This window comes from Osmerus mordax, chromosome 21 (assembly GCF_038355195.1).
Source record: "Osmerus mordax isolate fOsmMor3 chromosome 21, fOsmMor3.pri, whole genome shotgun sequence".
NCBI lineage: Eukaryota > Metazoa > Chordata > Actinopteri > Osmeriformes > Osmeridae > Osmerus > Osmerus mordax.
The window spans coordinates 1,952,353-1,977,768 of record NC_090070.1 but is presented as its reverse complement, the minus strand read 5'-3'; the positions used below and the strand labels follow the sequence as shown (position 1 = coordinate 1,977,768).

General features: G+C 39.1%; 2 protein-coding genes across 4 annotated transcripts in view; one reads left to right on the top strand and one right to left on the bottom strand.

Moving 5' to 3' along the window:
- Positions 1 to 3,231, top strand: part of LOC136965036 (CSC1-like protein 2) — a 76,828-nt gene extending 73,597 nt beyond the window's left edge. Inside the window, exon 24 of the mRNA XM_067259019.1 lies at positions 857 to 3,231. Coding sequence (XP_067115120.1) covers positions 857 to 1,042 — 186 coding nt within the window. The 3' untranslated portion in view covers positions 1,043 to 3,231. The remainder of the gene's footprint in view (positions 1 to 856) is intronic.
- Positions 3,232 to 9,067: 5,836 nt separating this feature from the next.
- slc29a1b (solute carrier family 29 member 1b) lies at positions 9,068 to 23,645 on the bottom strand. 3 transcript variants are annotated; one of them, XM_067259022.1, is made up of 13 exons: positions 23,579 to 23,645; positions 18,301 to 18,362; positions 18,109 to 18,190; positions 17,790 to 17,971; positions 17,548 to 17,687; positions 17,289 to 17,423; positions 17,085 to 17,182; positions 16,881 to 16,956; positions 16,630 to 16,703; positions 16,175 to 16,283; positions 15,896 to 15,981; positions 14,842 to 15,041; positions 9,068 to 14,566 (listed from the first exon to the last, which is right to left on the bottom strand). In XM_067259022.1, the coding sequence occupies exons 2-13, from the start codon at positions 18,324 to 18,326 to the stop codon at positions 14,455 to 14,457; spliced, it is 1,320 nt and encodes a 439-aa protein (XP_067115123.1). In that variant the 5' UTR covers positions 18,327 to 18,362; positions 23,579 to 23,645; the 3' UTR covers positions 9,068 to 14,454. The 3 variants fall into 3 exon arrangements, with proteins under 3 accessions (XP_067115123.1, XP_067115124.1, XP_067115125.1); XM_067259023.1 differs by lacking the exon at positions 23,579 to 23,645 and adding an exon at positions 18,739 to 18,760; XM_067259024.1 differs by lacking the exon at positions 23,579 to 23,645 and having other exon boundaries at positions 18,102 to 18,190; positions 18,301 to 18,318.
- Positions 23,646 to 25,416: the final 1,771 nt, after the last annotated feature.

The window sequence follows — 25,416 nt, the reverse complement described above, 5'->3', positions numbered from 1 at the left end:
TTCGCCTGGCTCCATTGAAAATGAATGGAAAGCATGTTGTCGCGTCGCTCGCGTCGCTGCAGTGGACACGTACCGTAATGACGAGTATGGCGAGTGGTGGCCACCCACAAGAGATAGAGGACCCGCCGGCCTCTTTAAGATCGCAAGTTTGGGAAAACTTTGGTTTCCCCTTCAGTTACAGTAGTACAGGCGAGGGAATGGTGGATAAGACCAGCACTGTGTGTCGGCATTGTTCAGCAGTTGTGGGGTATGTGAGTGGAAATACATCTAACATGGTAACGTATATAACGCATCTGGATAAGAGCGTGTGCTAAATGACTAAAAATATCCGACGCCATCACCCAGGTGTGCCAATCACTGGAACGAGACAAAATAAACTGTTCATCTTCTCCTCCCTACAGTGCTTAACCAGCCTTTAGATACACATACAAATAGGGCCAAAAAAATCACTGAAGCAATCGGAATTTACATGTCATCTTCAATGCGCCCGTATTCACTCATAGAGGAACCTGGTTTGTTTTGCTTTTCCCTCCATTGTACCGAACCGTGATGTCTGAACCGTGGTATGAACCGAACCGTGACTTCAGTGTACCGTTCCATTCGTAGTTAGAAGGTGTGAATGTCATTTAACATTACAGTCCCTTTGGTGCAAATGAACGACTGTCCCAAACAAATGTCAGAGTGACCAGTGACAAAGGGGTTTGTTCATTCAGGTCTCTGCCAATACAACCCTTCTCACTATAAGTTTACATGTGTGCCCCTCAGTCAAATGTGCTTTACAGTTGTAATATTATACTTTGTGAGAGACAGTATTCTTTATAAGGTGAATAAAGTGAATGTTCTTCTTTTTTTGCAGCAGCAGCAGATGTACATTGCACAAGTCCTTCAAGACCCAAACTCTGATGAGGCTGGGGCAGGCAGTGGGGAGGAAGACAGAGGGTCTTCGCAGGATGAGGAAATGATAAATGCAGGGAATAGCCTCAATGAGGCCGATTTCCAATCAGGGGAGGACAGCCTAATTGCCAATGAAGTGCACCACTAACACCACCAGCGGAGGAGAAAAGAGAGAGGATGGAGGTGGCATCGAGGGAGATTTCCAGAGAGGGTCCACAACCACCAATGTCAAATCACAAAGATAATGCTCGTCATCAGTTATCGTTGAAACCTTGGAAGTCTGATGGAATTAAACATTTTTTTCACTTTTCTTCATCAGCACTGTTATAGTGACCGTCATAAATACATTTTATATGTATTATATCTAAAATGCTTTATTTTGAAAGAAGGAGTAAGGTTCATCAACATTGTGCCTGATCTGTTCTTCTTTTATGCCCTTTTCCCTCTGTCACCCTAGATTCAATTTAGATTGAATCCTGGCAAATCCATTGATTTGCCAGGATTCAAAGGGAAGACATTTAATCATGCTTAAATATAGAGCAAAAAATTATTAGAACCCTAAATCCCAATCTGACATTTATTTGAACACAAAAATCTCCCATTCTCACCATTACTTGATGATTTATTGACTTGACAAAATCAATTTCTATCCCTCCCATTTTTGAAGCTCATGTCCATGGACAAATGTCCTGACATTTACAGCAGATAGATCATAAAAAAATTATGGATTTACAATGTTCACAGTGATACCATCCTATGATATGGCTATTAATAATCTTTAGGTGACATTAGACATGCGAGACAGGGGATCTGGACAGATCCAGTTATTGACAGTTTAGACACCAGCTCCTGTTCCTCTCCATATCATTTAGCTTTGATGGGGTTGCTCCTCACTGACTCAGTGACTTTTTGGATGCAGAATAGACACTTTATTCAGTTTTTTCTTTTTCTTTTCTTTATTTCACCTCTACTACCTTAAAAAATGTACTCCAGAAATGGGACAGTCATTTTGTGTTTGTGCTGTATAGTAAGAAACTAATATCTGCTGATATCGGAGGTAGGCCATTCAGCAATAATTCTATAGTTCATCTTCTGTTGTGGGTCATGGAAAAAGCTGTGCTTTTTCACCCATTGGTTTACCTTTCTCCTTGTTGTCAGGTCCATTTAAGGTGTTTCTGTGTGTTTTGTCTTCTCTGTGTGCACTAAAAGTAGAGTAATACATATTAATTTACAGATAAAGGATGGAAATGATCAGTTAACTAAAAGTATACATTCTAAAATGTTCATGATTGTCTATCAAGAGTCTCCGACATTTCCTTCTACACTGTTGAGAAGGAAATATTATACTGCATATTTAGACCAAAAAATAAATACAAAATACTACGATAAAGATATAAAATATCCAAAAAGTGTTATGCTTGTAAAGCTTAAATCATTATTAGCATTTGGTTTTGATAATCATTGTCATTGTAGTTACAAAGCAACTAGAACATAGATGTATTCCCTTCTAGTAAACCACTTTATGTTTGACAAAGTCTTTATCAGCTGGTGCCTGGAGACAGAGTTTAAAAGGAAACTAGAAAGAAGGCAGGGGCGCGGGAGACATCAAGAAACTGGTCTTGCCTATAGTTGTACTTTCTACCCTTAAAACCCTCCAATCAGAGGTACACTGAGGTCAAGCTTTATGCATCTCTGGAGGAACCCGAGTCCCTATGAACAATCTGGTTTCCTACTGTCGGGGAAAAAATCATGAAGAGGTTAAATATCCATGTAAATGCAGCCTTAGAGTTTTACTTCTTAAGACTTGTTCTGATTGAGGATATTTGTTGTGAAATGCAGCACCAATGAATAGTTATGCTTCCAATTCCTTTTAGTGTTTTGTGAGGATTTAGTGTATAGTGCATTTTCATGCACATATGTCTATGTGAATTACCATTGCGTTGCATCTCTGAGATGCTGGTGAAGTGCAATCTGCTGGGTGTCTGTTCAAGGAGAGAAGGCAGCATTGTGGGCGAGCTGCAACATCCGCCACATTTGTTTTGCAATTTCTAGGATAGAACTATGGCACCTGGTTTCATTTGACGCTATGGCCCCTGCCCTGAGTTTCTACTGTTTGATGGTAAAGTGCAGGTAATGAGGTTGCATACCTGAATACTTCATCTTCTAATAAGTGACATCTGGGCTTCCTCTGTAAGATTTGCCTATGAAACTATTTCAGTTCAACACAAATAAAAGTATTGGAGCACCTGGAAATAGCAGAAAGTGAATTGGACAGCCCACATGTTGGTCAATCATATGCCTTTGATAGGTGTAATAATGCCATATGCCATTCTAGCAAGTTTCAATAGCTACAAAGTTCTACATTTAGCAAAGACTAAATCTACTATTTATGTGCAGTGTGACTTGTTGTAATGTTGTATAGTCTCAGGTGTTTTTTTTTCCAAACAAAATGTTTACATCAGCTTTTTGTTATATTACTCTTACTCTTGAACTGGAGCATTTTCATATTTGACACAAAGCTACAATGAACTATGAAAGCTGTAGCCATCAGGAACATTGTAAAGATGTGGTTGAACAGGAAAATATACAATCGTCTCGATTGTAAATGTTCTTGTCTGACTAAGAAATGTGTTACTCGGTTGAGAAATCTTAACATTTACCAATGAAATGTTTGTTTTCTCTCTCTGAATACCAATGCTACATGCATGAGACACTGTAGCATCAATGTGTCAACTATGTTTTTTTCTTCTTTTTTGTAACTTGCATTTCCCTTTCAAAAGAGGGTCCACAACCTCCTGTCAAGATTGTATGTACACTCACTCCATCAATTACGTAAATGTTTCTGTCACCTTTCCAAGAACTCTGGGTACAGACGCTTGCAAACATACTCTCTCTCTCTCTCTCAAGGGAAAATAAGATACTCATACTCTGCGGTGGAAAGGTTGTGAGCTATTTTTGTAAATTGTAAAAGGAACTGTGTTGATATACACTTAACCTGTTCACAGTTTGAAGTATTTGATACCGAAAATTAAAGATATTAAAGATATGTTAATATCCGTGACAATGCTGTTGTAACAAAGTTGGATTTTTAATACATTAGCCACCAACATTTATTATTTTCTTTGTTTGAGAAACTAAACATTGTAGCATTGTATTTAAATTATGAAAAGATGAATGTGATCTAAAAGAAACTAAACTGCTTGGCTGAAATAACTGGGCTTGATTTGCTCTGAGATGATGTGAGTTTGAAACATTTTTTGTAAATAGCTATCAAATGCATTTAGTTACGCAAAGTGTTATGTTATAGAGTGCACATGTACAGTTTCTATAACTCATGACTATTGGGAGAGCTTATGAGTATAGCATTTGATCACACTTTTTTATGATGGTGTCTAATACTGAGACGACTTACAGTAGGAAATCCTTGTAGGTAAATTTAATGCTGTGGATTTGTTAGGCTGTGAATACAATTTATTTGGACTTCTGTCCAAAGGTTGTATGTGACATTTTTTTCAGTTCCTTGATCAATAAAACTGGCATTCATCCTTGATGTTGTTTCCTTCCACTACTGGTGTGTTTCCCACACTTGGTGGGTTTGTACTTCCTTAAATATCCTGTACAAGTCCCATGAATATCACTCTACAGTATATCATATCAGTTAGTTTCTAAATGTATATTTCAAACATGTCATTGTTTACATCTACTTGACTAAGCCTACAATATTGTTTACATCTACTTGACTAAGCCTACAATATAACAGATTTTCTGACTGCTGGAACTGTTGGCTGCTTTGCTAAATCCCTACTGTTGGAACGGAATTTATATGCACTAGTGCACAGTGCCTTTGATGCAGTCGGTGAGACAAACACAGAGTCCTGGAACTATAGATTGATAATGCACACTGCCTGTGATAAAGTAGGTGACACACACACAGATTCCTGGAATTATAGATAGTGCAGTGCCCATGATGCAGCTGGTGATAATAGTTATTCATTTACATTACGTCATTTAGCAGACGCTCTTATCCAGAGCGACTTACAGTAAGTACAGGGACATTCTCCCCGAGGTAAGTAGGGTGAAGTGCCTTGCCCAAGGACACAACGTCATTTGGCACGGCCAGGAATCGAACTGGCAACCTTCAGATTACTAGCCCGCTTCCCTAACCGCTCAGCCACCTGACTCCCTATTCTCAGTGGATTTGGTACTTTTCAACTTTACATTTCTCAAATCACAAATGACTTGAATGATTGAATTGAAAAAGTACTTGTTCAACCTCCACATCATCTACTTATGCACATCATAAAAAAAATGTCTCATTCTTTTAAACAAATTGCCAAGACTCTGATACATTCATGCAAATGATTATGTAGCCAACAATTGTTTGCTGTTTCCAATTGCTTATGTCATGTTTATCAAAATGTATTATATTTGTTCTCTGTTAAACTGTACCCCCATCTACATCTAGACATTTATTTCATAAGTCATTACTAGTGTTGGGGGCAGAGGCGTCGCCACGGGTAGGCCTGGGTAGGCACAGGACTACCCAATTTGATCTAAGGCCTACCCAAAAACGAAAATATCTCCGAAATATTATGCACCGGGTGCACATCGCAAAGTAAATAAGTAAAAAAACTGAAAAGATGCCTATCCATATTTTTCTAGGCCTACCCAAAAATATTATTCTGCGTACGCCCCTGGTTGGGGGTAACGCCTGGGACACACTGGCTGCGATCTGCTGCGAAGCACCTGGAAGCGCCGCCTTTTTTCTTTTGACGCCCATGTTATCAAATGGGACCAACCACACTGGCTTTGCCTGCAATTGCCTGTGATCTGGAGCGATCATTTCGGCAGCTGGTCGAATTATTTCGCAAGACGCTTGCGAAATCGTCTGCAGGATGATAAAATACACCATATTACCGTATTTCTTCGATTAAACGCCGCCTTCGAATAAACGCCGCCCTCGAACAAACGCCGCACCAAAAATGAAAATTGTGTACAAAACGCCGCCCTCGATTAAACGCCGCACCCAAAAAATCTGAAAAGGTTATTTTTATTTTTAGTAAATCACAAGTGTATTATAATTCCCTCAAAGCACTAGCAGACATGTGGCTTTCTTGCTACAGGTTTATTTGAAGCTTATTTTCCAAATCCACCGTGAAAACTAACCACAGTGGGCCTATAACGAGAAAATAAAGACCACATTAGCTTAATATGAACATACAACAAGGCCGTAGCCATGGAGTCAACATTGGGGGGGGGCGAATTACATTTTTTATGGTAATTTCGGACAGCGTGTGTGGTTGCCTGTCGTAGCGTAGCACATTTATATTTTATATCAATATATTGGGGGGGACATTTTGACCAGATATGAATATTGGGGGGGATGTGTCGTAGATAAGGATCAATGCTGGGATATAGCCAATGCCATGTTTATGTACCATGTCAGTGTAAAGGAAAGCTCAGAGTAGCTGAAAGGCTTGGTGACCGGCGCGGAGAAATGCGAGTCTGGTGTGAACACCTTTGAGAAGCCACCTCCCGTAATTGAATCTCTGCAGGTTGGGATGTCTGGCTATGTTTACATTAACATTTGTATCTTTCCTATGATAGGCATTGCTGTAAAATAGTCTTGCATTTTCTGTATCACATTGACATAAGACACCGACAACTGCTCGCTATATCCATGCCTCAAGAAACCGACCGAGGAGCAGGCCCGAATCATTAAGTTACAGACCCCCATGCAGTATGCAGCCGGTGATTAAGATATTGCATTAGATAGATGATGCCTAAAGCAATGTCAGGCTAAACAGTAGTGAGTTGTTAGTTAGTGGTGAGTTAACATTTTAGCTATAGGCTACTGAAATCAAGTAAACACTTGTCTTTTTATATTGTTGCTTACTGTTTTACACTGTTTTTAGCTAGCTAGCATTTCATCTATAAACAAAAGCCTTTAAAATAAGCTGATTCAATGTTGTCAGCAGTGCGGCTCCCTATTGAAACAAAGTTGACACAACCGTTTGAAACTTTGCATTCAGACGATTATTCATCCCAATCAGGCTTTATTCCCAATAGACATACATATTTCAACCTTCTGCACTTATTTAATATACTATATGCGAAAGACAATACAGAGATGTAGTGGACTCAATGGACACTCAGAAGGCCTTTGACCAGATAAAGTGGCCATATACTGTATGTATGAGACCCTAGAGGCATTTGGCTTTGGGAAGGTATTCATCGACTGGATACAGATTTTGTATGCTAATCCCACAGCAAGTGTAATTACAAGCCAGGATTTCTCCCCCAGTTCCTGCTATACTGTGGCACCAGAAAGGGGGACCCTCTCTTGCTTTTTTTGTTTTCCTGAACTGCTAGCAGCAAGTATACGACAACATCCAGGAATATCACCTGCCTTCATCGAAGGGAAAAAGCACCAGTTATCATTATATGCAGATGATGTTTTGCTCTACGTGTCTAAATCACAGGAATCCTACTCTCGATTATGGAGCTGTTTGACCACTTTGGCACCTTGTCAGGGTTTCAAATCAATTGGGATAAAAGCAAATTAAGGCCAGTGTACTTAAACCAGAATATCTCCACACTGAACTCTGACATTGACTTCTGGAAAACTCTCTCACTGTCACTGGTCAGGAGTGAACGAGTGGTGAATCGTGCCTTTCAGGACTGGGCCATATCCAGCACATAATTCTACTGCTCCATCTTCAAAAAATGTGTTTTTCTAGTAACGCACACACACAAACACTATTGGACATAACGGAGGCAGTCACTTTATGAACAACAATTATTCAACATGTGTGTGGAAAGAAACAACTGTAAGTTGTAGGAACTAGGTCTCCTGACTTGAACAGGTCCTCTAGAATACCCTGGCCTTGGGAAATCTGAAAGAATACACCCATTCGCTATTTATCTATATACTGATTTACCAAATTGTCATTCCAAACGTACGCTCTCATTCCATTTAACGATCAGGGTATTCTATTGAGGAAATAGAACACCCTGGATGGAAGATATTCTCCCCAGAGACTAAGTAGAAAAATATCTGATTGGTTGCATTTTTTCCCGACACAAAATCATTCAAATGCGCGGTGCATGGAGTGAAAACAATTATTTTATTTTTTTACAGAATGAATCACATCATACATTTTTCATCTGAAGATTCCAGGGCCTTCTCTGAATACTTTTTGTTTTCATTCTCATAATTATTGTTAGTAACATTTTTATATTAATAGATACAGTCATTCTTTCTTTACTTCACCTACTTGTTTTAAGTGCAGTGAGGCAGTGACCAAAATAAAACAATATCTCCCAAAAGGCCTTTTTTGTTTCTCACAATGGTAGAGGATGACAAAGCACCTATTTAAAAAGTAACTACACATCCCAATTTCAGTCTTAGCCCCCCTTTTCATTTATCACAAAAAAAGGTATATAAATTATGGTTAAATGTTGTGGGAGGGGTATTTTTCATTGGATCTATTGGGACTTCTTTAAGCGCGAAAGTGATACATGACGTGGCCCCTTGTCGTGTACAACTTATCTATGTGATAACGAATGGAACCCCAAAAGGGCCGCTCAACGTCACAAATTTCTTCAAATGTTTTTAAGCACAAGGGGACAAAAATGCCAGAATTTACCCCAAAACATTACAAAATAACTTGTTTGCAAAGAATAGTCCGAACTAAGACAAGGATATAGTGCATCCGGAAAGTATTCACGCGCTTTACACATTTTATGTTACAGCCTTATTCCAAAATTGATGACATTTTTTTTTTTTACACACACAATACCCCATAATGACAATTTGAAAAAAGTTTGTTTAATATTTTGTATAGATTTGCAAAAATTAAGAACGAAAATAAAAGTATTCACAGCCTTTGCTCAATACTTTGTTGAAGCACCTTTGGCAGCAATTACAGCCTCAAGTATTTTTGAGTATGATGCTACAAGCTGGGCACACCTATTTTTGGGCAGTGTCTCCCATTCTTCTTTGCAGGACCTCTCAAGCTCCATCAGGCTAGATGGGGAGTGTCGGTGCACAGTCATTTTCAGATATCTCCAGAGATGTTCAATTGGGTTCAAGTCTGGGCTCTGGCTGGGCCACTCAAGGACATTCATAGAGTTGTCCCGAAGCCACTCCTTTGTTATCTTGGCTGTGTGCTTAGGGTCGTTGTCCTGTTGGAAATGAAACCTTTGACCCAGTCTGAGGCAGGGTGTAGGCAGAAATTGTATTTTGGGCGGGCCAGTGCAAAAGTGAGTGGGCCTATAGTTTTTCCTAGAAAGAAAAAGACTTAAATAATAATTAGCGCAACGTTTTGGCTAAAAATGTTGTCGCACGCCCTGTTTTTTTTTGTCGCTCGCGTTGAAAGCTCTGTAGCCTAGCACACGTGGTTAGTTTACCTAACAGAAGTGAATTTGACGGATACAGTGTGGACAGAGAGTGTCCGATGCTACACGACAGTCATACGATCGCATCCAGTTAGGACACGGTGTTACAGAGTCAAAAACAGTGACACCTTTACTTTGCAATATTCAGCAAAGGCAACAACAAAACACTGTCTAAACATCATGTTTAACCAACAGAGCTCAATAAAGGCTGGACAAACCAGTGTCGTCGAATTAATAATCTAAGTTTTAAACCAATATCAAAATCTAAAACAGCACGGAAACGGCAGCAAAGTATGATGCAAAGTGTTTATTCGAATCCATCACAAAAGATTGATTCCAACAAATGTGAGTAGACCCCGGAGTCTGACTGCAATTTTTCTCCGGACATTTGCTTATATATTTACGCACTCAATTATTTTATTTCATTGGTACATTATATCTGGTCACAGATGCATTTATGTATTTCACACCCAGTTGGTCAATTGTCACAAAATTTACATTTCCAGTACTTTTCCTCTATCTTCCCCTTCCAGGGCCCTCGTGAGGCCTTGCCGCCCAGCTGCACAGGGACACTGAGTTTAACAACATAAATCTGTCCCCTGATATCAGGCGCTTGTAGTTCTTAATATCTAGGCTTTGTAGTCCTACATGGGAGAGGCCTACACACATACTTCTCTCTCTGGCACTCAAACTCTATCTATCTGGTCTTCTACATTTGGCCTTTATTTCTGTTTTAGTGGCAATTCTAATCAATCAACAGCTTTGCATCTGGTTTTCAATAATATAGCATATAAAAGTAAAAAAGGTGATTAAGTGGTTCTATATCAATCATATAAACCATGATAATTTCTCCATCGTCATAATTAGATGTTTTTTCTACAACACCAGCATAGTGGAACGAATACTCAGTGGAGACTGGGGTAGATGATACAAGCGCAGAGCGTATACTTTTATTACAAGCACAAAACAGAGCAGGCAGAAGGCAAAAAATGAATCTAGGCAGAGTTCGGTACACACTCTGGCAGGATGACAGGTCAGGTCAAAGGTACCAGACGACTAGCCTGGCTCTGCCGTCCTATGTACGTCCTATGTACTTCCAGTCAATTTTCATTTTGCTTCTGTACTGCGTCTGGGCTTGAGGTATAATCAGCAATCAGAGGGAGTGGCTGAGAACGATGACGTTGATGTTGTGCGCTAGTTTGAGTTGTAGTTCCGTAATGGCGGCGGAGAAAGATGCGAGCGAAGCCATTCGGTCCATTGTGCCAAAGCTGCCGAATATCCAGAAGTTAAAGCAATCTTTGATCCCAACGGGATTCGTTTGATTTTCCAACTAGCTCCGTTAGTGTTGAAGGAGTTGGCTAAGGCGAACGCTAGCGATTGGTTATGCCAGATCCAGAGTGGCTCTGGGCAGATCCAATAGTTTTAAACTTCAACAGAGTACCCGCCTTCAAGGAAGTTAATGCTTGTCAATGGATCAAGCCCAGACTCTCTGTACAAATGCAATGTACGAGAGTCTGGTTAGGACCAGGCTACCAGATGACAGGCTAGTAGAGGAATCTCTACGTCTACTAAGTTTAGCCATTATTGTGGCGATGTTAGTACATTGGCTAAAAAGCAGCTAGTCTAGCAAAGTTATCTGGCTAAAGGCCGCCCAGAGTCTTCGGAACCCCTACCAACCATAGCTACCAATAACATTTAGTCATTTAGCAGACGCTCTTGACCAATAACGTTCTACAACTTGCTACAACAGTTCCTTTTTATTCGGAAAACAAATTAAACACACACACCAGTCAACTATAAATCAGGTTTATTGGGTGTGCTCAAGCCTCAACCATTGTTCTCTCTCATATATATTTATTTTTTATTGTTTCTTTTCCGACCCCTAAGCATCCGTCAATATTTGGACTACATAAACAACGTCGGTGTCAAAAGTTTCGTCTTGGTAGTGATTGAGTTGCTTGTATTTTTATTTACGTTCCGCTGCACGGTTTAGGCTGAAATTACGATTTTGTGGCAAAAAGTGCCTTGTGTCAACAAAGGGAACTCAGTGTTAGCCTACGTCACAATGTCAGCACACGTTAGCAACGACGCATGGATACACCGTGCATAGATGTGCTGTTGCACAGCGAGTATCGTATCGTGCAGTGGTGTACTAGCAGCACATGTACATTTAAGCAAATCAAGACTTGCATGTACAGTAAATAATGTCACATTAAATAATGTATTTAAACTCAAGCTTGTGTGGTGCGTCGCTGGCTTCAATGCCACAGCCTAAACTTTATGTCAAAAGAAACATTCTCATTTCCTGCGCGTTAGCCATTTCCCCCGAAATAAATGTCAAGCTTATTTAAGTTTTTGGGGGCATATTTTCAGTTAGCAGATGGTACTGTTTGAATCGCGATTCCATCTGAAATACTGCTGGTGACAACGTTGTTACAATAGCTTGTTTGAAAGGGGATTCTTAATGAATTATGCAATATGAGTAGGCTAAATGCTTGAAAATATCACTAGAAGAGAAAAACTTGGGGACGGACCCACCTGCAACCGACGCAAGCAAGCACACCCTACAATTTCCCCCAAAATTGTACCCTCTCTAGTATTAATATATTTTCTTAAATACATTTGAATTAAAAAAATAAACTAAAAATGCATTTTGATCAAACTTGCCTGGGTGGGCCAGTGAGTAATGTGGGCGGGCCAGTGCCGCCCTGGCCCAATAGTGGCTACGCGCCTGGTGTGAGGTCCAGAGCGCTCTAGAGCAGGTTTTCATCAAGGATGTCTCTGTACATTGCTGCATTCATCTTTCCCTCGATCCTGACATCTCCCAGTTCCTGTCCCGGAAAAACATCCCCAAGGTATGATGCTGCCATCACCATGATTCACTGTAAGGATGGTACTGGCCAGGTGATGAGCAGTGCCTGGTTTCCTCCAGACATGACGCTTAGCCTTCAGGCCAAATAGTTCAATCTTTGATTCATCTCACCAGAGAATTTTGTTTCTCATTGTCTGAGAGTCCTTCAGGTGCCTTTTGGCAAACTCCAGGTTATATTGACAGGTGTGTGCCTTTCCAAATCATGTCCAATCAACTGAATTTCCCACAGGTGGACTCCAATCAAGTTGTAGAAACATCTCAAGGATGATCAGTGGGAACAGGATGCACCTGAGCTAAATTTTGAGTGTCATGGCAAAGGCATGTTATGTACATGTGATTTTTTGTGAAGCGCTTTGAATACTCTCCGGTTGCATGGTAGATGTGTTATTCTACCCATTTTTAACAGCAACAAAACATATTTTGTACTTCATTATTCTTTTGGAGGGTGGAAAAGCAGTGAAAAAAGTTTCAAACTTTCAAACTTTACGAATAGAGTAAAATGAGGAGGTAGCATACAAACTATCTAAAAAGACCCCACAGTATACAGTGGGTAGACACTTTAAACAAAGTCAAAGTAATCTAAGTAAATACATTAGTGTGCACTTTTTATCAAGCAAAAATTCTGTGATATATAGAAATTCTCTTTGATATATATATAAATCTCAGATTAAAATCGTATCTGATGACATGATGTTTCATGTTCAATAAAACACTTAAATTAGTGGTGGGCATAGATTAATTTTTTTAATCTAGATTAATCTCACTGTAATATTGGCGTTAATCTAGATTAATCTAGATTAAAATGGCTCATTTGAATTCCGCCGAAGGCATTCAGAATATGTGTGCTACCCAAATAACGACTACAAGTAAGTCTTTGAGAACGGGTTTCTCAAGCCAGGCGCATTAGACCAGGAGCTCATCTCCTGTTTCCAAAATGCATCACAAACTGCTTGAGAAAGCTGTTCTACTATGATAATTGGTGATGAAAATAAATTATGTTCAATCAAATGTACTTGTGTTTATTAACTGTTTATTAGATTAGTTAGCTTGGCTGATAGAGCTGTGCTGACGGGCTTGCCTCGGTTGCACTCAAACATCGTAGTTTGACGACGACTCTTCCCCTGCGCTACATCAGTGCTTGGCCCGGCATCTTCCGCATTAGCTAAGGGATGCTTTGCGTTTAGGTGGTATTTGAGACTGGAAGAACTCCCACAGTCAACTAATTCCGCATTGCACATGGTGCAAACAACCTTAGTCTTGTCGAGGTTTCCATTGGGAAGCTTCTTAAAAATACATTTCCCCTGAAGCAAACCAGGCGGCTTCATAGCTGCATCCATGTTAGCACGTCACGTTTGATGTGATAATTTCATACACAAGGCATACACACAGGTTCGAAGACTCGTTCTCGCCCCCTACAGTGCAATTCGGCTAGGTATACATCCGCGCTAAAATATCAAGGTGAAAGTCATCATAGCTTGCGTAGTATAGACCCAGCTCCCAACCCAACTTTGAGAATAGATTAACGGCGATATTTTTTGTATCGCCCATAAGAGTCGCAGCGCGTTAACGTGCGTTAACGCCGATAACGGCCCACCACTAACTTAAATACAATTTAAACATGGAATACATACAAATACAAAATACATATTTTCTCTGTTGAGCATAACTTACAGAAAGGAAAAGACCCCTATTGATTGTTTTTATGTTGTGGCAACCCTGGAGCTCGGGATAAGGTGATCCGGGGAAGATATTAGATATTCCCACTCGCTGGCTGGCTAATGAGGACCACAGCTGCATGTCGTCAGCCAATCAGGGCGAGACGCTGCATAAAAGCTGGCCAGTACAGGGGAGCAAGGAATAGAGCAACCATGGTGAGAGCTGCATTGGACAACTAACGCGGCTTGAGACGGGGCCTGGCCATGGAACTTTCTCTCCACCGAGGAATAGTTTTTTAAGTTTTTTTGAACTTTGTTTTTGTGTTTTTGCATAATAAATGCAGGGCTTAACTATCCCTGGTTGTGCTGTTTAATTCTGTCATATGAGGTCAAAGCCTGAGTGAGCTCCCTGGTTACCACAATATACTGTATATACAGCCGTTTCTTATGTAGACTGATGGAAAATATATCAACAAATGTGAAGCAACTGTACATTCCTCAGCATTCCAAGTCTTTCTAGAATGGACCTTCATCAAATTGCCATGGTTACCAGAATAAATCAAATCTGAAGCTATTTGGCGGCAAGAAAAAGGGTTCATAATTCCTCTCAGTGAGCATTAATAAAGAATACTATCAGACCAGGCCTCTGAAGAGGAAGGAGAGAGCAGCTCCAAGCGCCAAACCCAAGGAAAGAAAGAAGGCCATAATGGCACCTGCAGTCTCTGCCTCGTGATTAGGAACTTTCCTGTGAAGAGAAAGAACAAGGAACAGCCTTAGGGGTGGGCTAGTCTTTTGTGGTTGTTTAAACATCCCTTTGTTGGTTATTTGTCCCAATGTATAAATGACACAGGTTGTCATCTGACACTATTAGTTTTTTACTCATTACAATTTTAAGGAATATGGAAGTATTCATAAAATAAAAATGCTTGTGCTGATCAGTATGGACATGAGGGGTATGAGACTGACTTGACTACACCTTCAAAATATCACTATGCGCGTTTACACCTAAAACAGACTTACTTTGGTCCAAAGCACATACAAAGACTGGCCAGGTATCCATTGGAGAAGGCAAAGAAGATCATGAAGACAATGAACCAGGCGTCGTGCTCAAAATAAATTGGCAAGTTATAACGTGGCTGGACGTTACAAAGCATGAAAAGTGGCACAAAGACCACCCGGGCCACGATGAACAAAGGGAGCAGAATGCTGTCTTTCCCAGGCTAGAGGTGAAAAGGGAGACAGTAAAAAGTAAATAATTTAACAGTAAGTTTAGGTTTGGTGAGAAAGTGTGAACAACCCATCAATTATTCAAATCTTTTTTTTTTATCTGACACTTTGTCAGATTGGGGTACTGCAGACAAGAAACGTGTACAGTTACATTTTGTTGACTTTACCTCCAATTTCACGCAGCCTGCTGAAGCTATTTGCTCAAGTTATTTAAAAAGCTTTGGCTTTAAAGGTAGGGGTGTAAAACATTTAGCGTTAGGGTGAGGTCAACTGCCAGCTTAGTTATCACCATGAACCCGCTCATTCTTATTACCAATAGCGGACTGGCCATCGGGAGCAATGGGAGAATTCCCAGTGGGCCGAAACACTTCTGGGCTATAAGGCCGCTTACCTTATAATTTTTTTTAACTACTATTAAAAATGTCGGCAGAAGATTGAGTGACACGGTTGGCCAGTTCCCCTTTTCCCCAGGCCGGTTGGTCTATTCCAAATGAACGTCTATGCAGCCCTTAGCCCCGGCCCCTTTGTCTCGCTTACACACGACAGTGACACTGACAGATCGAAAGCTAGCTAGTAGAGACTATATAACGATGGAAAACCAGGCTAAGAAACGTAAAAGACATCACCTTCACAAGACAATTTTGCTCGCGCGCTGTGCACGCTCACATTAACTGTGGAACTCCCTAACTAGCATCACATCAAACACAGAATGTGCATGCATTAGCAGGTTAGCTGTGGTGGTGTATACGGGGGCCGGTTCTGGTGGGCCGGTCTGGATAAAAGTCCAGGGCCTATTTGTACTCCCAGTCCGTCCCTGCTTATTACCCTACCATATTGAGCTACTCACCCACATACACACTGCTGTGAGACTCCTCCCAGCCCAGTCACACAAGTTGAAGAGCAGAAAGCATGACACAGGAATAAAATACTTCTCTGAGAAGGAATAAAATATCAACATTTGAGACCAGACAGATAATGTACTGATGTATAACTGTGGCATACAATAAACAGTTGGCAAGTTTATGTTACTCAGTATTTCACTAAATACAATCACTCATCCGTTTGTACTTCATTCACTGTTGAATGTTATACAATACACGTCACATGCACAGACAAAATAATTTACCCCAGGAGCCTCCCTTGGCGATGGATGACTTCACATCAGCAGTGACTGCAGGGAATGTGCCAATGGTTATGGTGAAGGCAAAGCACACAGCAAGAGCCAATACCCAGATCTACAAAACAGGTGTCAAGGATGAAGAGAGACCAGCTGAGCTCAACACTGAAATATATTAGTTTTTGCTCCACTTACATCAATTTCTATTCGGCCCTTTTGAGCCTCAATTTGATTTTATCACTGTTATAGACATTTAACAAGGTATTACAGTACAAATCACATCTATATTAATACATTTAACTTTAATCAGATTAGTGGTTATGAAGTGGTTGCCTTTGACAGTAGTTTATTTGTAAATGTCCGTCTGACTTGAGTGAATTGGGTCATAGCTAGCTACGGGGCAGACTTTGGAGTGGCAGACCACAAGAGTGTGTCCACAAGTGTAGTTCTGTGTTCCAGGGTACCTTTTTGAAAATGGCAGTGATAGAAACTTTTGGTTTTGCATTCTGCTCCACTGGTCTTGTGTCACCAGTATTCTCTAGGGGGAGAAATGAATTGAAGCTTGTTAACTAGCTTAGGATGATGACAAGCTTAATTCCCAGTTTTCGCATAGATAAAGCTAAACTTACATGTATTTATGTCACATAACTGTTTCAATTAAAGATCAAAATCAAATAAATCAATATTTTTTTCAAATCACTACTGCTGGGTTTACCCTTCTTGATCAAATCAATTTCTATATCTCTAGGCAGGCTGTCACTGTTGCTTTCCTGGTAGTATTGAAAGAACTCCTAAGGACAAAAACAAAATATGTTGCTATTATTAGCACCATATTATTTAGTTACATGTATTTATTTTTAATTTTGCCTTTTAATAGCAACAAAATCACATTCAAAGCCCTGTGTTTAGATTTGTATACCATTTTTGGCAGGGCAACGTAGGATAGAATGGACAAAGAAATGACAGCACAGGCGGTTATGAAGTATCCAAAAGCGGCATCCTGCATTTCAGAGCCACCTACAGAAGTGTGGAGTGGGTAAGTAGAACTAAGAATGTTTGTTTTGTATACTTGTATAACTTACTTACGCTTTTTAGAGACGAAAACAGATATGAAGGTACTCACTTGCTATGGCACATATCATAGAGAAGGCTGCAAATGTGCCTGCAAGTCCCTGTCCACTCATGATGGGTGTAGTGTAGGAAGCAGGAAGTAAACCGGCCATGCCAAAGAGACTGCCTTGTAGGATGGCTCCAAACGCTGAAGACAAAATTAACTAAATGTTTTTCTACCAAAATTGAAAAAATTGGAGAGATGCATGGATAGAAATGCTAAATAATTATTTCAAATGCACTCTAAAAACTACAGAAAGAGAGTAACTTACAGTTTATGATGCCAATCTTAATCATGGTCAAGGAGAAAAAGGAGAGGGGTGCAATTTCAACTTTCACAAGTATGGCCGTTATTAAAAATACAACCAAGATCACTGTTAGACTGCCCATGACACGAAACATTTGTGGGATCCTGTAAGATGACAAGATAACAATCAGTGACAAATGTCATAAGAGAAGATTTGAGAATATGATCCAAATCAGAATATGAAGCAGAAGTGATTCCTGGACTTACAAGCTATGCAGGAATGAGTTGAGGCAGGTGAACACTAGCAATGGCACCATAGAGCACAGGGTCATCACATTATTAAACTTTGCTTCCAAAACACTGCGAGTGTCGAAATTGCTCCCAGTTCCATTCACCAAAGGGTTTTCCATGTCAAAAGTGGCAGGTTCCTTCAGGCGACCAGTAAAATACTGTGGTAGTAAATAAACGTGGTAAAATATGAAGTGTTAACTTGTGCATTCATTTAATTTACATTTACAGTATTACCAGTTCATAAAAGTAGATCATAAAGTATAGAAATAGTAACTGTTCATGCCATACCACGTACCATGGTTGCAGTCATGAAGAAGTTCCATGGCAGTAAAGTGCCGATCCCCAACATGAAGAAAATCAGCCAGACAGCATTGTACCTGTTAAAGAGAGGGCAATTGAGCTAGGGTTACAAATCTGTTACAAATTGTGTTTACTCATCTACTGGCAACAGGCTATTGAGGATTTAAAAAAAATGATTGTCACTTACTTATCTTTAGGCATGTTAACACCCATTATTTCAGAGATGTAAATAATCACTTCCCTTCACAGCTTAAACACAAAACATTAAAGAAAGATTATAAATACAGAAAACATTTAATTGTTTTCACCATTTTGTTAACACAGGCTACAGTACTTGTTAATACAAATTACAGTGCTGGACATGCAAGACTCTGAACAAAATAAATTGTCAAACAAATTGAATTATGGCATTAATGGCATTAATGGCATTAATGGCATTATAAATAAGATGGGCTGTGAATATAAAAGAAAAACAAATGAGCAGTTGATTTCAATATCATGGACAATTTCACAGCAAGTACATGTGCCAAAAATTCAGCATCAAGAAAACCATCCAGCTGGACAGAAATGTATTTCAAAGAATGATCAATAAAAAAAATCTAATAATGAGAGACAAATTACTCACAGTGCAGGCTGACTGAATCAACTAGCCATCTATGTAATTGAGAGACATATGAAAGTTGATTCATCCCCCCCCTCCCATTCTAAGAACTAGCATGTGGTCTCCTCCCTTTCCCCAGCACATAGTTGGTAGCTCTGTGCGTGTTTCTGCAACTGATAGTGAGAAACTGGTACAATCTTGATGTCTGTTATGCCCCCAACCCTCAGCCCCTTTACCCCCTTTACATAGACAGATCACATGTGACTGACACTAGAAGTCAATTTAATGTCCATAGCTATGGCCTTGTTTTAATCACATCTAATGTTAAATTAAAGATGACATAACTTTAAGAGGTTGGTCTACTTATGACCAGTAAGTGACAGTGAGCAACCCAGTTATACAAAACAAAACCAGTTTCAGTCAGCAAGCAAACCCTGTTACAGTTTGGAATCCTGGACTTGAAATGTTACATTACTTTCACTGACATTCGTAGGGTTGTTTAGAAAGTTTATACAAATTAGATTTGAGTCCAACACAGGCCTGTTCTGAAAAAGGAATGTTGGTCTGCAACTGTACCAAATAAAAATATGTTTCCCACATTTCCTGGCACGCAACTGTTTATAGAGCAATGGATTCGTATCTAACACATTTTTTAAGAAGTAGCAGTAATGCCAGACACAGGATTGCAGGTCCAGAAAGATATTTCTGGCAGTTCTCAACAGTGGGAGAGCTGACAGAGGAACAAGCACCTTACCCTGAAAGACCTCCTAGCAGACATAAAGGCATTTGTGTGGATAAGATCCCATGTGCAATCAGAAAGGAAGGAATTAGGGGGTTGATAAACTGTTTAGAAAACAGAGGTGGACACCATGGGTTAGTGAACCTGAGGGGGTGGAGCGAGCAGGGGCGCCGCCAGGAATTTTGGGCCCCATGACAAAAAAAATTGAATTGGGCCCCTCTGCCGTTGTCACCACATCTCTAGGACCTAACCGTCCTATCAAAAGCTTTACATAACTCTAATTAAAGGCTTGTAACTGTTGTAGTTGTTTGTAGTTCAATACTAGTACTAGCACAATATTTACTGCTGGTGATTTGTACATGCAAGTCTGCATACAGTATGCAGTTCACTATTTGATGGAAGATTAGGGAGTCAGGTGGCTGAGCGGTTAGGGAGTTGGGCTAGTAATCTGAAGGTTACCGGTTTGATTTCTGGCTGTGCTGAATGACGTTTTGTCCTTGGGCAAGGCACTTCACCCTACTTGCCTCTGGGAGAATGTCCCTGTACATACTGTAAGTCGCTCTGGATAAGAGGGTCTGCTAAATGACGTAACGTAAATGTAAGATTAAAAGCCAACGTAAAAAATGTCCAAACCATTTCATGCAGATACAGGGGGGTAAAAACAAAGAGATCATTAATTGTATTATTATATTTGAAATATATATACTTAATGATGATGGTTTATATAATATATAATATAATTTTATATTATTTTTTACTTATTTTTTTGGGCCCGTCAGTCAAGAATTGTCCAAACTTTTCCCCCCTATACGGCGCCCCTGGGAGCGAGATAGGGAAAAGGCATTAGGGGCTCAGGTCTTTCTCCTAGCTACTGCTGGTTGTGAACCTCCCAGGCCAGTGTTTCTGGTGTTTCTGGTGGGTCGTGACCCAAAAGTGGGTTGAGAGCTGGTATGGAGTGTGTCATGGACGTGTGCTTCTGCTCCGGTAAAAAATCGAACTTTAAGTTACTGAACTTCCGATGGTGTGATTTTATTTTGCAAGGTGCGTAAGCTTGCTGCCCGTATTGTAGAACACAATGTCAAAGTGTGCAGGGCAGTGGGGATCACTGAAGAATAGAGGCTCGGTTGAGTCTGATCTCCACATCTGCCCTAAATAAGTAGAGTATGCATTTTAGAAATAAGTAGCATCCAGTCTTCTCCCTCCATCTGTTCTGCTGTACAAATGTGGAGGCTTAAATACAGGGACTTCGGGTGACAGCCGAACCAAAAACTTCAGGCAGGGACTTCGGGTGACAGCCAAACTAAAAACTTCAGGCAGTTCATATTGTGATGCTTGTGTCCTTTAAAGTTCTATTCAATGCGGATAATGATAATTAGTACAATCCAGATAATCAGTATGTACAGACTACAGCATCTAGCCATTTCATTTAGTAACATGCTTAAAGTTACTAAATTTGAGATATTAGTACAATTGAAGCCAATTTTATTTTATACATCGGTAACACTTCTCCAAGAATGTTTGCATTTTCATTACCAAAGATATTGAGAGATATCAAAACTAAATAATAGCATATGATGTATGAGTCAGAGGCAATTTTCTGAGATTACCTTTACATCAAATTACAGATCAGGTTACAGTGGGTCGACACTCTACTGAACTGTCCTAGATTTTTTTTTTTTTTACAGTTTACAGTGAATTTGTATGGCAACTGTATTCTACACATTCTAAATAATGACTGCAGTCGTAGACAGACTATACCTCAAAAAGTATGTAGTCCATAAACCCTCTCAATACAAGCAGTGTTTGTTGATCCCATTGATGATCAGATCAATGTACATGCTGTAATGATGCAGAGTGGCTTTGTAATCATATACCCTCAAAATGGACTTTACATAACATCACTCAATAAGTAGGCTTAGTTCATTCCTAAGTATGACACATGATCAATACACATTTGTGTTCTTTGACCAGTCAACAATGATACACACAGTTCAAATGATAAACTCTATGTAGGCTAAAATGTTTTAATCTATGTTCAAGTTAAACTCTTCCTTTAAAATAATTTAAATGATAACCTTGACTGACAGGAAAGAATAAAGTATCAGAAAGTAGTAGACATCTGAAATATACATTTAAAGCACATCATTGATGGTTTTTGAAGTGCCTTGTATGACGTTTTGTGAGAAGTTCCCCCATTGCTTTGCCATTCACATCTTAATAAAGACAAATTAAAGCTTTCTTGTGGAAGTTCATTTTTTACCATTGCATGCCAAGGCAATTTGATGGGGAAATATCTTTGAAAATGATACAGTAAGACACCTTTGTGTAAAAAAGGAACACATATGATGCCAGTACTTCAATTATATGATGTAAAGGAATATATTTCAGATTTCTACAACTTTGGAATACTTTGCAAATCAATAAAGGTTATCATTTAAGTGTTTCTAAGAAAGAGTGCATTACCCCAGCATGAATCTAACTTGGACACAACAAAGTTACAGAGTAATTTGAATAAACTTTCTTATTTTATTGTAAACAAACTCAAAATAGCTTGATGTAGTTTGTCATTGCTTAAAGACCAAGTTAATGTAGATTTAAGATGCACGTTCAAGAAACATCTTGGAATGCATTCAAAGGAGAAATCACTCAATTGTTCTTTGTCAGCAATCAGCCCTTTCAAAACAAAAATGTCAACAAAAGATGTCAGCAGTGCCAACACCTCAGAGCAGACAGCGAAATAGTTTCTTCACATTGTTTCATGTGTTCCTGTAAAATGCAACACCTGGAAACTGCGTTAGGGCATTGTATGCTTTTCCCAGACACACAATCAACTGTTGTTTACAACAAGCTGGCAACAGTCTTGAACAGACTCACAGATTAGCTCAGTGGTCCATATGAACAGTATATGTGACCAGTTAGGGTTTGTGAAAAATTGTTTCATGACGTACATAATATTTTAAGTACAGTAGACCAACATAACTACAGTGTAGTACAGTAACAGATGCATTTGCTGACTGCTGAAATGAACCTTTTTGTACATTTGTCAAGTTATCGATTATATGTCTGGTTGTTTGAATTTAACTTCTTTTGAGATGTTTCACAGACAATAGCTAGTCACGTAAGACACAGTTTTGTGTAATAATACATATGTTTCTATTATGAGTGCTGTGGTATATAGGAAACAGTGACTGTCAAAAGGTCTGGTTTGGATAAAGGTTACTCCCTCTTAAGGGTTAAAAAAATACTAGTACTAACTAGACTACTAGAAATTACATCACAAACATGTGAGTGGCTTGTGAGGCTTGCTGAGGGTGCACTAAAAAGAGGAAATGAAATAAAGATTAGAAAAAAAAATGTGATTTTTTTTTCTCTATTCAAATAATGTTTCTTGCTTGTATGGAAAACCCATATGTTTCTATTTTGTAAAAATACATTCAATGCAACAAAGGCCTACACTTATGTCATCTATGCCTAGAGGAAAAGTATCGTACTATAACATAAAAAAGTCATAGGTCAGGTAACACCTTTCCCTGTATCCTATGTGAAACCTCACAGTGGAGAGAACACTTTGTCGCCACAGTTTTCAGTTTCCTTACAAAAAATTTGACATGGCAGTGTTACAGCTAGAACAGTTTCAAGAAAACCATGGTGAAACCATGAGAACAGTTTCAAGAAAACCGTGGTGAAACCATGAGAATGACAATAAATAACTTGTTCCTTTACTACATAAAGCAACACTTAAATGTCACATATCATATCTATATCCTTTTTCAATAAACATAAATATAAAAATGATTTTTTTAAATGTATGCTTGTAGTTGCACTTTTTTTCACAAGATTTGCCCATTGTGCTTTGATAAGCACCGAATAATAACAATGTACTCAAAACCGACAATTTGTTATTTCCAACAACAAACCTGCAATTACTTTAATCAGTAACAATAGCGGACAACAACCACAGGAAATCCTACATAAAATTTTGCATTGTTTATATGTACAAAACATGCTTATCATTCCAAATAAACAGAATTTTCTATTTGAGAAAATGAGTTTGACGTGGTAAACTTGAATGTATGGAAGTTTTCAGTGAATAGGCATAGTCTATTTGAACAGTTTGCATCTCACCTGCTGAAACATTGAAATCATTGAGATTTATTCTGTCTCTGTTTGTCAATCCTTGACAGAAACGGTCATATGTTACCATCCTAGTCCTTCTTTGTAAACTACATAGACCCTTCTGAGACAATTGGTTCCCTGACTAGTTATTGGAGAAGTCATAGCTGCTTGTCCTGCAGTTTCTACATTGCGTAATTTATTATGCCTGTACTAGACTCTTTTTACACAAGCATGTCACTCCCTGTCGCCCCCCCCCCCCCCCCCCCCCCCCGAGATAAAGTGTCATTTAATTTCAATGAATTTAATTGCGCACAATGACTATTTGCAGACTCAAAAAGTAGAAATTACGTTTGTATTAACCTAGGTTAAAATCAAGCTATACAATTTAAATTTAATAGACTTTCAGTTTTTTTTCTCTCTCTCAAGTCATTTCTAGAAACCTAATCCAAACGGATAAGCAAGAGTAACTGAATCAAACGAACACATTGAAGTGTGTCTGAAGTGTGACATAAGGAATGTGTTATGATCTCCAGACATTGAATTTTTGTTCAATCCCCATTCACAGCATTCTGTTTGTGCAGGAATCATTAACTGAACTGATACAATTATTGGCAATCACTATATATGCATGCTTGGTGCATTCTAACTATGATATGAATAGCTGTGATTGACAGGACATCATATTTTATTTAACTTTATAGCACTGTGTTGTGTAGTGCTATGAAAACATTGTACAGTACGAAAGTGCATTTATAGGGCACTCACTCATCCTGAAGTGCTATTATCAATATCACATACTTAACTTCATATCTACACAAACGTGCCATATTATTTTAGAATGATAGACATATCACAGATATTGTCTATATAGATTGCTTTATAAATTCACTGACAATTAAAACAGGACAGTCACAGGGCACAGTTCAAGGTACATTTAACAATATGGATCTGTGTCATTTTTTCTTACTTAAATAAGTGTTTAGTCACCAATAATACAGATCCATACACATAATACATTTGAAATGGTTGGCAAACATGTACTTTCTGGTCTTTTTCAATACAGAAAACTGTTCAAAAAAATAACTTATTTAGTGTTTGAGAGATGTAGGCTGTCTAAACATGGTACACAAATGGGACAACCAACCCCAAAAAGACTAATGATTTCATTGAAAGTAAATAGGAAAACTCACTTGTCACAAGAGGCAGTCAGCACAATGTCCCCTGCGAAAAATGTCTCAACCACAGAAGTTCAAAGACCGTGGGGGCCTTATCTAAAATCCTCTGGGTTCAACTCTGCTCAGTGGGAGTGGTAAAAAGGAAAACAACATCCACAAACTTTTACCTACTATAGGTTTCCTTCATGTGGACTGCAAGGTCAAGAATTCTAGCTTTGCAGCACATTTTCTGTGTGGTTCTGTCATATACTTAAAAGAGACATACTTCATACCTTCAAATCACAAACTAAACTAAATGTGTCCATTGTAACTTTTAAAGTTCAATTTTGAGACTATCTGTCTAAGTAAAAGTCATTATAACAATGAGTCCATCAATTGTCAATGATTAAGATTTGGACACTGGATTTTCACCGGACTTACTGTAAATTGTGTTTAATTGTGTCACTTTCATTCACAGGAACTTTGATATGCCTGTGCAGTAGGTTACTAGTCTACTTATTGTATTTATCATATCCTGGTAAGACAGGTTCTGAGTCAAATTGGAGCATTCTAATCAAGAAGAATTATCTTTCTCACATGCCAAATGTAATGGTAATTGAAGAGAGATATTTTTCAAATGCTACAGTGGGGATTTGATCCAGGGTCCTCTGGATCTGCATTCAAATGCCATAT